This window comes from Pecten maximus, chromosome 7, assembly GCF_902652985.1.
Source record: "Pecten maximus chromosome 7, xPecMax1.1, whole genome shotgun sequence".
Lineage (NCBI taxonomy): Eukaryota > Metazoa > Mollusca > Bivalvia > Pectinida > Pectinidae > Pecten > Pecten maximus.
Window position 1 is genome coordinate 10,949,289 of NC_047021.1, and position 14,602 is coordinate 10,963,890.

Below are 14,602 nucleotides of genomic sequence, written 5' to 3' on the forward strand. Positions count from 1 at the left end.
GTGCGTCAACACCATAGAGGTAGTGGTAATTCTTTGATATATAAATATTTATTTCAATTATCTGTGTTATGTATCAATGATAAAGCCACATCATATACATATTCTGCTTTTACAGTCAACAACGAAATATGGTACTTATCCTAATATGATTTAATCAAACAACGTACATAATGGCTGTAGACAGTCGAACATCTGAAAAATAATATGAGTATTGTTACGAAAAGTTTTACAGCTATGGATTGGCTAAAATCACCAGAAAATAGGTAAATCTTACCTGCTGAATATTTATGTACATATATGGATTACGAAACTGTTATTGGGTCCCTGTAGATAATTGCGAGTTAACTATAGAAAACAATGGATAAATTATATACAGTCAATTACTCCATTGTAATATTAATTTTATTTCCTTGTTTACTATTGACCTTTTGTCAATTCCGTTATTTTATTGGCATCAACAGGGATTGAGAAGTGCTCCAATTTATCATGTGATGAGAATTCGCGGTGTTTGAATATTCATGGTTACGTCATGTGTTCCTGCAACCACGGTTACGAAAAAAGATTACCGAACAATACATGTGAAGGTAAGTCAACAAATATTACCGAACAAAACATGTGAAGGTAAGTCAACAAATATTACCAAACAATACATGTGAAGGTGAGTAAACAAATATTACCGAACAATACATGTGAAGGTAAGTCAACAAATATTACCGAACAATACATGTGAAGGTAAGTCAACAAATATTACCAAACAATACATGTGAAGGTAAGTCAATAAATATTACCGAACAATACATGTGAAGGTGAGTAAACAAATATTACCGAACAATACATGTGAAGGTGAGCAAACAAATATTACCGAACAATACATGTGAAGGTAAGTCAACAAATATTACCGAACAATACATGTGAAGGTAAGTCAACATATATTACCAAACAATACATGTGAAGGTAAGTCAACAAATATTACCAAACAATACAAGTGAAGGTGGGTCAACAAATATTACCAAACAATACAAGTGAAGGTGAGTAAACAAATATTACCGAACAATACATGTGAAGGTGAGCAAACAAATATTACCGAACAATACATGTGAAGGTAAGTCAACAAATATTACCGAACAATACATGTGAAGGTGAGTAAACAAATATTACCGAACAATACATGTGAAGGTGAGTAAACAAATATTACCAAACAATACATGTGAAGGTAATTCAAGAAAGATTACCAAACAATACATGTGAAGGTAAGTCAATAATTGCCATTCCTCTTCCTTATCACAAGGTTCACGTTGAACTCCATCGGGAGTTGAATAAAGGATTGAAATATATAATCGGTTTAATCAGTTTCTGTGTTGAAATATTTGTCAGACAAATGTCTGCTGCAGACTGGCTAATGAATACCAGAAAACTAATATGAGGATTTAAATTAACAGTATAAGGTTACAGTTTACTTAGAATATCATTCGCCTTTCCTGGATCAGAAAGCTCTCATCACAACTTATGTTTAGAATGGAGAAAGGTAGTGGAAGTGTGGAAAATTCAAATGTTTTGATAAAAGAAACGTTTCTTTATTATGATTGCAAAGCATGTGGAATTTCAACGAAATAATTTAAATTTCGGTTTTTGACAAAAAAAGTGGAATAAGGACAAAGTTTTATCCTGTCCACAAATACCTGCCTACATGTATTAAAGGATTTAAACACAAATTACAGTTGGGTTTATATTAAATGTCAGTTGAGATAATACGTCTGTTAATTACTACATATCAAATTCGTGTGTTTTATGAATGTTTATATTGTACATGCTTTGTTTAAGATGCCTGAGTCTGTTCTTCCTTCAAAATACTGAATGATTCGGTGTTTTTCCCATACCGTGTTTCTCAATAGTATTGCGTTGAGATAAACTGTGCAATTGCGGTTGCTCTATATGTTTAGATAAACTGTTGTGGATTGCTCATATGTTTAGATAAACTGTGTAGTAGTGGATTGTTCTATATGTTTAGATGAACTGTGTAGTAGTGGATTGTTCTATAAGTTTAGATAAACTGTGTAGTAGTGGATTGTTCTATATGTTTAGATAAACTATGTAGTAGTGGATTGTTCTATATGTTTAGATAAACTGTGTAGTTGTGGATTGTTCTATGTTTAGATAAACTGTGTAGTAGTGGATTGTTCTATGTTTAGATAAACTGTGTAGTAGTGGAATGTTCTATATGTTTAGATAAACTGTGCAGTTGTGGATTGTTCTATGTTTAGATAAACTGTGTAGTAGTGGATTGTTCTATGTTTAGATAAACTGTGTAGTAGTGGATTGTTCTATATGTTTAGATAAACTGTGTAGTTGTGGATTGTTCTATGTTTAGATAAACTGTGTAGTAGTGGATTGTTCTATGTTTAGATCAACTGTGTAGTAGTGGATTGTTCTATATAAGGCCAGATAAACTGTGTAGTAGTGGATTGTTCTATATGTTTAGACAAACTATGTAGTAGTGGATTGTTCTATATAAGGCCAGATAAACAGTGTAGTAGTGGATTGTTCTATATGTTTAGATAAACTGTGTAATTGTGGATTGTTCTATATGTTTAGATAAACTGTGTAGTAGTGGATTGTTCTATATAAGGCCAGATAAACAGTGTAGTAGTGGATTGTTCTATATGTTTAGATAAACTGTGTAATTGTGGATTGTTCTATATGTTTAGATAAACTGTGTAGTAGTGGATTGTTCTATATGTTTAGATAAACTGTGTAGTAGTGGATTGTTCTATATGATTAGATAAACTGTGTAGTAGTGGATTGTTCTATATGTTTAGATAAACTGTGTAGTAGTGGATTGTTCTATATGTTTAGATAAACTGTGTAGTAGTGGATTGTTCTATATGTTTAGATAAACTGTGTAGTAGTGGATTGTTCTATGTTTAGATAAACAGTGTAATAGTGGATTGTTCTATATGTTTAGATAAACTGTGTAATTGTGGATTGTTCTATATGTTTAGATAAACTGTGTAGTAGTGGATTGTTCTATGTTTAGATAAACTGTGTAGTAGTGGATTGTTCTATATGTTTAGATAAACTGTGTAATAGTGGATTGTTCTATATGTTTAGATAAACTGTGTAATTGTGGATTGTTCTATATGTTTAGATAAACTGTGTAGTAGTGGATTGTTCTATGTTTAGATAAACTGTGTAATAGTGGATTGTTCTATATGTTTAGATAAACTGTGTAGTAGTGGATTGTTCTATGTTTAGATAAACTGTGTAATAGTGGATTGTTATATATGTTTAGATAAACTGTGTAATAGTGGATTGTTCTATATGTTTAGATAAACTGTGTAGTAGTGGATTGTTCTATATGATTAGATAAACTGTGTAGTAGTGGATTGTTCTATATGTTTAGATAAACTGTGTAGTAGTGGATTGTTCTATATGTTTAGATAAACTGTGTAGTAGTGGATTGTTCTATATGTTTAGATAAACTGTGTAGTAGTGGATTGTTCTATATGTTTAGATAAACTGTGTAGTAGTGGATTGTTCTATATGTTTAGATAAATTGTGTAGTAGTGGATTGCTCTATATAAGGCCAGATAAACTGTGTAGTATTGGATTGTTCTATATGTTTAAATAAACTATGTAGTAGTGGATTGTTCTATATGTTTAGATAAACTGTTTAGTAGTGGATTGTTCTATGTTTAGATAAACAGTGTAATAGTGGATTGTTCTATATGTTTAGATAAACTGTGTAATTGTGGATTGTTCTATATGTTTAGATAAACTGTGTAGTAGTGGATTGTTCTATGTTTAGATAAACAGTGTAGTAGTGGATTGTTCTATATGTTTAGATAAACTGTGTAATAGTGGATTGTTCTATATGTTTAGATAAACTGTGTAATTGTGGATTGTTCTATATGTTTAGATAAACTGTGTAGTAGTGGATTGTTCTATGTTTAGATAAACTGTGTAATAGTGGATTGTTATATATGTTTAGATAAACTGTGTAATAGTGGATTGTTCTATATGTTTAGATAAACTGTGTAGTTGTGGATTGTTCTATATGTTTAGATAAACTGTGTAGTTGTGGATTGTTCTATATGTTTAGATAAACAGTGTAGTAGTGGATTGTTCTATGTTTAGATAAACTGTGTAATTGTGGATTGTTCTATATGTTTAGATAAACTGTGTAATAGTGGATTGCTCTATATGTTTAGATAAACTGTGTAATAGTGGATTGTTCTATATGTTTAGATAAACTGTGTAGTTGTGGATTGTTCTATGTTTAGATAAACTGTGTAGTAGTGGATTGTTCTATATGTTTAGATAAACTGTGTAGTAGTGGATTGTTCTATATGTTTAGATAAACTGTGTAATTGTGGATTGTTCTATATGTTTAGATAAACTGTGTAATTGTGGATTGTTCTATATGTTTAGATAAACTGTGTAATAGTGGATTGTTCTATATGTTTAGATAAACTGTGTAGTAGTGGATTGTTCTATATGTTTAGATAAACTGTGTAGTTGTGGATTGTTCTATATGTTTAGATAAACTCTGTAGTAGTAGATTGTTCTATATGTTTAGATAAACTGTGTAGTAGTGGATTGTTCTATATGTTTAGATAAACAGTGTAGTAGTGGATTGTTCTATATGTTTAGATAAACTGTGTAATTGTGGATTGTTCTATATGTTTAGATAAACTGTGTAGTAGTGGATTGTTCTATATGTTTAGATAAACTGTGTATGTGTAGTTGTGGATTGTTCTATATGTTTAGATAAACAGTGTAATAGTGGATTGTTCTATATGTTTAGATAAACTGTGTAGTAGTGGATTGTTCTATATGTTTAGATAAACTATGTAGTAGTGGATTGTTCTATATGTTTAGATAAACTGTGTAGTAGTGGATTGTTCTATATGTTTAGATAAACAGTGTAGTAGTGGATTGTTCTATATGTTTAGATAAACAGTGTAGTAGTGGATTGTTCTATATGTTTAGATAAACAGTGTAGTAGTGGATTGTTCTATATGTTTAGATAAACTGTGTAATTGTGGATTGTTCTATATGTTTAGATAAACTGTGTAGTAGTGGATTGTTCTATATGTTTAGATAAACTGTGTAGTAGTGGATTGTTCTATATGTTTAGATAAACAGTGTAGTAGTGGATTGTTCTATATGTTTAGATAAACAGTGTAGTAGTGGATTGTTCTATATGTTTAGATAAACTGTGTAATTGTGGATTGTTCTATATGTTTAGATAAACAGTGTAGTAGTGGATTGTTCTATAGGTTTAGATAAACTGTGTAGTAGTGGATTGTTCTATATGTTTAGATAAACTGTGTAGGAATGGATTGTTCTATATGTTTAGATAAACTGTGTAATTGTGGATTGTTCTATATGTTTAGATAAACTGTGTAGTAGTGGATTGTTCTATATGTTTAGATAAACTGTGTAGTAGTGGATTGTTCTATATGATTAGATAAACTGTGTAGTAGTGGATTGTTCTATAGGTTTAGATAAACTGTGTAGTAGTGGATTGTTCTATATGTTTAGATAAACTGTGTAGTAGTGGATTGTTCTATATGTTTAGATAAACTCTGTAGTAGTGGATTGTTCTATATGTTTAGATAAACTGTGTAGTAGTGGATTGTTCTATATGTTTAGATAAACTGTGTAGTAGTGGATTGCTCTATATAAGGCCAGATAAACTGTGTAGTATTGGATTGTTCTATATGTTTAAATAAACTATGTAGTAGTGGATTGTTCTATATGTTTAGATAAACTGTGTAGTAGTGGATTGTTCTATGTTTAGATAAACAGTGTAATAGTGGATTGTTCTATATGTTTAGATAAACTGTGTAATTGTGGATTGTTCTATATGTTTAGATAAACTGTGTAGTAGTGGATTGTTCTATGTTTAGATAAACTGTGTAGTAGTGGATTGTTCTATATGTTTAGATAAATTGTGTAATAGTGGATTGTTCTATATGTTTAGATAAACTGTGTAATTGTGGATTGTTCTATATGTTTAGATAAACTGTGTAGTAGTGGATTGTTCTATATAAGGCCAGATAAACAGTGTAGTAGTGGATTGTTCTATATGTTTAGATAAACTGTGTAATTGTGGATTGTTCTATATGTTTAGATAAACTGTGTAGTAGTGGATTGTTCTATATAAGGCCAGATAAACAGTGTAGTAGTGGATTGTTCTATATGTTTAGATAAACTGTGTAATTGTGGATTGTTCTATATGTTTAGATAAACTGTGTAGTAGTGGATTGTTCTATATGTTTAGATAAACTGTGTAGTAGTGGATTGTTCTATATGATTAGATAAACTGTGTAGTAGTGGATTGTTCTATATGTTTAGATAAACTGTGTAGTAGTGGATTGTTCTATATGTTTAGATAAACTGTGTAGTAGTGGATTGTTCTATATGTTTAGATAAACTGTGTAGTAGTGGATTGTTCTATGTTTAGATAAACAGTGTAATAGTGGATTGTTCTATATGTTTAGATAAACTGTGTAATTGTGGATTGTTCTATATGTTTAGATAAACTGTGTAGTAGTGGATTGTTCTATGTTTAGATAAACTGTGTAGTAGTGGATTGTTCTATATGTTTAGATAAACTGTGTAATAGTGGATTGTTCTATATGTTTAGATAAACTGTGTAATTGTGGATTGTTCTATATGTTTAGATAAACTGTGTAGTAGTGGATTGTTCTATGTTTAGATAAACTGTGTAATAGTGGATTGTTCTATATGTTTAGATAAACTGTGTAGTAGTGGATTGTTCTATGTTTAGATAAACTGTGTAATAGTGGATTGTTATATATGTTTAGATAAACTGTGTAATAGTGGATTGTTCTATATGTTTAGATAAACTGTGTAGTAGTGGATTGTTCTATATGATTAGATAAACTGTGTAGTAGTGGATTGTTCTATATGTTTAGATAAACTGTGTAGTAGTGGATTGTTCTATATGTTTAGATAAACTGTGTAGTAGTGGATTGTTCTATATGTTTAGATAAACTGTGTAGTAGTGGATTGTTCTATATGTTTAGATAAACTGTGTAGTAGTGGATTGTTCTATATGTTTAGATAAATTGTGTAGTAGTGGATTGCTCTATATAAGGCCAGATAAACTGTGTAGTATTGGATTGTTCTATATGTTTAAATAAACTATGTAGTAGTGGATTGTTCTATATGTTTAGATAAACTGTTTAGTAGTGGATTGTTCTATGTTTAGATAAACAGTGTAATAGTGGATTGTTCTATATGTTTAGATAAACTGTGTAATTGTGGATTGTTCTATATGTTTAGATAAACTGTGTAGTAGTGGATTGTTCTATGTTTAGATAAACAGTGTAGTAGTGGATTGTTCTATATGTTTAGATAAACTGTGTAATAGTGGATTGTTCTATATGTTTAGATAAACTGTGTAATTGTGGATTGTTCTATATGTTTAGATAAACTGTGTAGTAGTGGATTGTTCTATGTTTAGATAAACTGTGTAATAGTGGATTGTTATATATGTTTAGATAAACTGTGTAATAGTGGATTGTTCTATATGTTTAGATAAACTGTGTAGTTGTGGATTGTTCTATATGTTTAGATAAACTGTGTAGTTGTGGATTGTTCTATATGTTTAGATAAACAGTGTAGTAGTGGATTGTTCTATGTTTAGATAAACTGTGTAATTGTGGATTGTTCTATATGTTTAGATAAACTGTGTAATAGTGGATTGTTCTATATGTTTAGATAAACTGTGTAATAGTGGATTGTTCTATATGTTTAGATAAACTGTGTAGTTGTGGATTGTTCTATGTTTAGATAAACTGTGTAGTAGTGGATTGTTCTATATGTTTAGATAAACTGTGTAGTAGTGGATTGTTCTATATGTTTAGATAAACTGTGTAATTGTGGATTGTTCTATATGTTTAGATAAACTGTGTAATTGTGGATTGTTCTATATGTTTAGATAAACTGTGTAATAGTGGATTGTTCTATATGTTTAGATAAACTGTGTAGTAGTGGATTGTTCTATATGTTTAGATAAACTGTGTAGTTGTGGATTGTTCTATATGTTTAGATAAACTCTGTAGTAGTAGATTGTTCTATATGTTTAGATAAACTGTGTAGTAGTGGATTGTTCTATATGTTTAGATAAACAGTGTAGTAGTGGATTGTTCTATATGTTTAGATAAACTGTGTAATTGTGGATTGTTCTATATGTTTAGATAAACTGTGTAGTAGTGGATTGTTCTATATGTTTAGATAAACTGTGTATGTGTAGTTGTGGATTGTTCTATATGTTTAGATAAACAGTGTAATAGTGGATTGTTCTATATGTTTAGATAAACTGTGTAGTAGTGGATTGTTCTATATGTTTAGATAAACTATGTAGTAGTGGATTGTTCTATATGTTTAGATAAACTGTGTAGTAGTGGATTGTTCTATATGTTTAGATAAACAGTGTAGTAGTGGATTGTTCTATATGTTTAGATAAACAGTGTAGTAGTGGATTGTTCTATATGTTTAGATAAACTGTGTAATTGTGGATTGTTCTATATGTTTAGATAAACTGTGTAGTAGTGGATTGTTCTATATGTTTAGATAAACTATGTAGTAGTGGATTGTTCTATATGTTTAGATAAACAGTGTAGTAGTGGATTGTTCTATATGTTTAGATAAACAGTGTAGTAGTGGATTGTTCTATATGTTAAGATAAACTGTGTAATTGTGGATTGTTCTATATGTTTAGATAAACAGTGTAGTAGTGGATTGTTCTATAGGTTTAGATAAACTGTGTAGTAGTGGATTGTTCTATATGTTTAGATAAACTGTGTAGGAATGGATTGTTCTATATGTTTAGATAAACTGTGTAATTGTGGATTGTTCTATATGTTTAGATAAACTGTGTAGTAGTGGATTGTTCTATATGTTTAGATAAACTGTGTAGTAGTGGATTGTTCTATATGATTAGATAAACTGTGTAGTAGTGGATTGTTCTATAGGTTTAGATAAACTGTGTAGTAGTGGATTGTTCTATATGTTTAGATAAACTGTGTAGTAGTGGATTGTTCTATATGTTTAGATAAACTCTGTAGTAGTGGATTGTTCTATATGTTTAGATAAACTGTGTAGTAGTGGATTGTTCTATATGTTTAGATAAACTGTGTAGTAGTGGATTGCTCTATATAAGGCCAGATAAACTGTGTAGTATTGGATTGTTCTATATGTTTAAATAAACTATGTAGTAGTGGATTGTTCTATATGTTTAGATAAACTGTGTAGTAGTGGATTGTTCTATGTTTAGATAAACAGTGTAATAGTGGATTGTTCTATATGTTTAGATAAACTGTGTAATTGTGGATTGTTCTATATGTTTAGATAAACTGTGTAGTAGTGGATTGTTCTATGTTTAGATAAACTGTGTAGTAGTGGATTGTTCTATATGTTTAGATAAATTGTGTAATAGTGGATTGTTCTATATGTTTAGATAAACTGTGTAATTGTGGATTGTTCTATATGTTTAGATAAACTGTGTAGTAGTGGATTGTTCTATATGTTTAGATAAACTGTGTAATTGTGGATTGTTCTATATGTTTAGATAAACTGTGTAGTAGTGGATTGTTCTATGTTTAGATAAACTGTGTAGTAGTGGATTGTTCTATATGTTTAGATAAACTGTGTAATAGTGGATTGTTCTATATGTTTAGATAAACTGTGTAATTGTGGATTGTTCTATATGTTTAGATAAACCGTGTAGTAGTGGATTGTTCTATGTTTAGATAAACTGTGTAATAGTGGATTGTTCTATATGTTTAGATAAACTGTGTAGTAGTGGATTGTTCTATGTTTAGATAAACTGTGTAATAGTGGATTGTTATATATGTTTAGATAAACTGTGTAATAGTGGATTGTTCTATATGTTTAGATAAACTGTGTAGTTGTGGATTGTTCTATATGTTTAGATAAACTGTGTAGTTGTGGATTGTTCTATATGTTTAGATAAACAGTGTAGTAGTGGATTGTTCTATGTTTAGATAAACTGTGTAATTGTGGATTGTTCTATATGTTTAGATAAACTGTGTAATTGTGGATTGTTCTATATGTTTAGATAAACTGTGTAATAGTGGATTGTTCTATATGTTTAGATAAACTGTGTAGTTGTGGATTGTTCTATGTTTAGATAAACTGTGTAGTAGTGGATTGTTCTATATGTTTAGATAAACTGTGTAGTAGTGGATTGTTCTATATGTTTAGATAAACTGTGTAATTGTGGATTGTTCTATATGTTTAGATAAACTGTGTAATTGTGGATTGTTCTATATGTTTAGATAAACTGTGTAATAGTGGATTGTTCTATATGTTTAGATAAACTGTGTAGTTGTGGATTGTTCTATATGTTTAGATAAACTGTGTAATAGTGGATTGTTCTATATGTTTAGATAAACTGTGTAGTAGTGGATTGTTCTATATGTTTAGATAAACTGTGTAGTTGTGGATTGTTCTATATGTTTAGATAAACTCTGTAGTAGTGGATTGTTCTATATGTTTAGTTAAACTGTGTAGTAGTGGATTGTTCTATATGTTTAGATAAACAGTGTAGTAGTGGATTGTTCTATATGTTTAGATAAACTGTGTAATTGTGGATTGTTCTATATGTTTAGATAAACTGTGTAGTAGTGGATTGTTCTATATGTTTAGATAAACTCTGTATGTGTAGTTGTGGATTGTTCTATATGTTTAGATAAACAGTGTAATAGTGGATTGTTCTATATGTTTAGATAAACTGTGTAGTAGTGGATTGTTCTATATGTTTAGATAAACTATGTAGCAGTGGATTGTTCTATATGTTTAGATAAACTGTGTAGTAGTGGATTGTTCTATATGTTTAGATAAACAGTGTAGTAGTGGATTGTTCTATATGTTTAGATAAACAGTGTAGTAGTGGATTGTTCTATATGTTTAGATAAACAGTGTAGTAGTGGATTGTTCTATATGTTTAGATAAACAGTGTAATAGTGGATTGTTCTATATGTTTAGATAAACTGTGTAGTAGTGTATTGTTCTATATGTTTAGATAAACTATGTAGTAGTGGATTGTTCTGTATGTTTAGATAAACTGTGTAGTAGTGGATTGTTCTATATGTTTAGATAAACAGTGTAGTAGTGGATTGTTCTATATGTTTAGATAAACAGTGTAGTAGTGGATTGTTCTATATGTTTAGATAAACAGTGTAGTAGTGGATTGTTCTATATGTTTAGATAAACTGTGTAATTGTGGATTGTTCTATATGTTTAGATAACCTGTGTAGTAGTGGATTGTTCTATATGTTTAGATAAACTGTGTAGTAGTGGATTGTTCTATATGTTTAGATAAACAGTGTAGTAGTGGATTGTTCTATATGTTTAGATAAACAGTGTAGTAGTGGATTGTTCTATATGTTTAGATAAACAGTGTAGTAGTGGATTGTTCTATATGTTTAGATAAACTGTGTAATTGTGGATTGTTCTATATGTTTAGATAAACTGTGTAGTAGTGGATTGTTCTATAGGTTTAGATAAACTGTGTAGTAGTGGATTGTTCTATATGTTTAGATAAACTGTGTAGTAGTGGATTGTTCTATATGTTTAGATAAACAGTGTAGTAGTGGATTGTTCTATATGTTTAGATAAACAGTGTAGTAGTGGATTGTTCTATATGTTTAGATAAACAGTGTAGTAGTGGATTGTTCTATATGTTTAGATAAACTGTGTAATTGTGGATTGTTCTATATGTTTAGATAAACTGTGTAATTGTGGATTGTTCTATATGTTTAGATAGACTGTGTAGTAGTGGATTGTTTTATAGGTTTAGATAAACTGTGTAGTAGTGGATTGTTCTATATGTTTAGATAAACTATGTAGTAGTGGATTGTTCTATATAAGGCCAGATAAACTGTGTAGTTGTGGATTGTTCTATATGTTTAGATAAACTGTGTAATAGTGGATTGTTCTATATGTTTAGATAAACTGTGTAGTAGTGGATTGTTCTATATGTTTAGATAAACTGTGTAGTAGTGGATTGTTCTATATGTTTAGATAAACTGTGTAGTAGTGGATTGTTCTATATAAGGCCAGATAAACTGTGTAGTTGTGGATTGTTCTATATGTTTAGATAAACTGTGTAGTAGTGGATTGTTCTATATGTTTAGATAAACTGTGTAGTAGTGGATTGTTCTATATAAGGCCAGATAAACTGTGTAGTTGTGGATTGTTCTATATGTTTAGATAAACTGTGTAATAGTGGATTGTTCTATATGTTTAGATAAACTGTGTAGTAGTGGATTGTTCTATATGTTTAGATAAACTGTGTATTAGTGGATTATTCTATATGTTTAGATAAACTGTGTAGTAGTGGATTGTTCTATATGTTTAGATAAACTGTGTAGTTGTGGATTGTTCTATATGTTTAGATAAACTGTGTAGTAGTGGATTGTTCTATATGTTTCGATAAACTATGTAGTAGTGGATTGTTCTATATAAGGCCAGATAAGCAGTGTAGTAGTGGATTGTTATATATGTTTTAACGCGTGTTGTTTTAGTTTTATAGAACCAAGACATACACATGTCTTTAAACTATTCAGTGGGCTTTCCAACATTCCGAACATCACTAGAAAATAAGGTTTTTGATTTATATTTGAATTCTCGATTCATTGTCTTCGCGTATTCTAGCGAAAATAAATCCCACGCAAAATTCTGATCTACAGTATATTCAAGTTATCAATGATGATGCCTTGGCTAGGTATGTCCAAATCATTGTAGATTTCAGTAAAATCTTGTCCGTTCCTAAAATTCAGTTATGCAATCCTGGAGTATATTTAAGATATATACTGTCTATGTTTAAATGAACCACGGTCCTCACGAGCAAATGTATGTATTATATTACAGTAATGTGAGCGAGAAACAAATCTGGGTAGCTACATGTACCTGGGTCCGGATCAGGTACAGACATGTCGAAAACCGTCACGGTCCGGTGATATCTTGTTGATAGTGTAGTTATGAAATATATAGGAAATTAAATTCATATATTCAACGCAAGAACTCCAATTTGATGAAAAATTCAATTACAGATTATAAATTCAATAAATACCCGGTGTTTCGTTCAAAAAAAAAATCATATTGAAAGAACTAAGTAGATTTCATCACGCATTTGACATATCCGACAAGTCATCTGTTAAATAAGGTATGATGGATAAATAACCCTGTATTATCATGTATGTGTGTGTGTGGTTGTCTGTGTCCACTCTCGTGGGTAGGATTTACGTGTCAAATGCTGTTGTGGTGCTGTGAGGTGTACACATTCCGTTTCTGTTTGAGTATGTACAAATTATTCTAAATCTGACATTACTGGATGGGTTAGTAAATGAACTGAGAGCTCATCAGACTCACTATGACACAAATTGTGAGAATAACAGTATTCCAACAACGATACGAAGCTCGTAGATGTACGGTAGATTGATGTCCAATCTGTTTAAGGGCCAGGCTCTCTGGTTGTAAATGAGTTATTTTCGTTTTGAGTCCGTCATGAAGGAAACATAATGATACATTTTCGCTGACGTGAATATTTGTCCTTACTGTCGTCGTTGGGTAGTTTACTATATAATTGAAATTTGATGCAACCGACCACTCAGGTGTGTTATGCTTTGATCTTAAGTAATAGTTTACCATACATAGTCATTTCCTCGCAGTAAAAAAAATTAAATAACCTCTTTTTCCTACAATGCTAGATCAACCGTTAAAGCTTTTATACTTAACAACATCCAAGTAAGTATGTGGCCCAAGCAGGATAAAAGTTTTGTACGAAGTTTATATCCGATAAAAAGTCTCTGCACTGTGTAACATGTCATGACAAAATCAAAGTCGCCGCCACCTTGTGGATAGTAGAATATATGTATGTCCTCATTGACCCTTACTAAGTTTAAATGTTCACTTGACACTGGCATTTTGCTAAATGAATTCACATCGATCTTAACAAGAAGAAGAAAAAACAATCTTCTGTCCGATATCACGATAACTTTTCGAAAGAAAGCTGGAGACTTTTAAAATATTCAAAATATACTGATTTTGAAATAAAAAATTTACTCTAAAGAAACATCACTCTTTACCTGAAGAAATAAAGAAAACTGCACATAATGTCATTGTGTAGCCGAAAGCATTTTGCACATTACGAGGGCTGATTGATAAGTTGTGCCACTTGTATAGAACTCCTTTTGTTGGCTGTTCAGAAAGTCATCCACTGCATGCTAGAGTTAGGGTGCCTGAAATAGCTGTTTTCAAATTTGGGGATAGATGTAAGTCTGATGGAGCGAGATCAGGTGAATAAGGCGGATGCTCAATCAATTTAAAGTCACAAGCATGAATAGCAGTCATGGCAATGACACTCCTTCATCCTAAACCTAACCTATTTTGTCCATTTTGCAAAACCCACTTTTCTTGTTTACTTTAGAGTGCTATATCGTGGATATACCCTAACCACATGAGACCAGTCATTGGGTACACGGCCCTATATAGTCAGAGAATAGTAGGACTTAAACAGAGCATCATTGCGTACCTTCTTCAA

The 14,602-nt window shown here is 30.6% G+C and overlaps 1 protein-coding gene across 1 annotated transcript in view; it reads left to right on the forward strand.

Moving 5' to 3' along the window:
* LOC117331583 (stabilin-2-like) overlaps window positions 1-14,602 on the forward strand; it is a 97,245-nt gene that overhangs the window by 14,604 nt on the left and 68,039 nt on the right. The window contains exon 5 of the mRNA XM_033890388.1: window positions 462-584. Coding sequence (XP_033746279.1) covers window positions 462-584 — 123 coding nt within the window. The remainder of the gene's footprint in view (window positions 1-461; window positions 585-14,602) is intronic.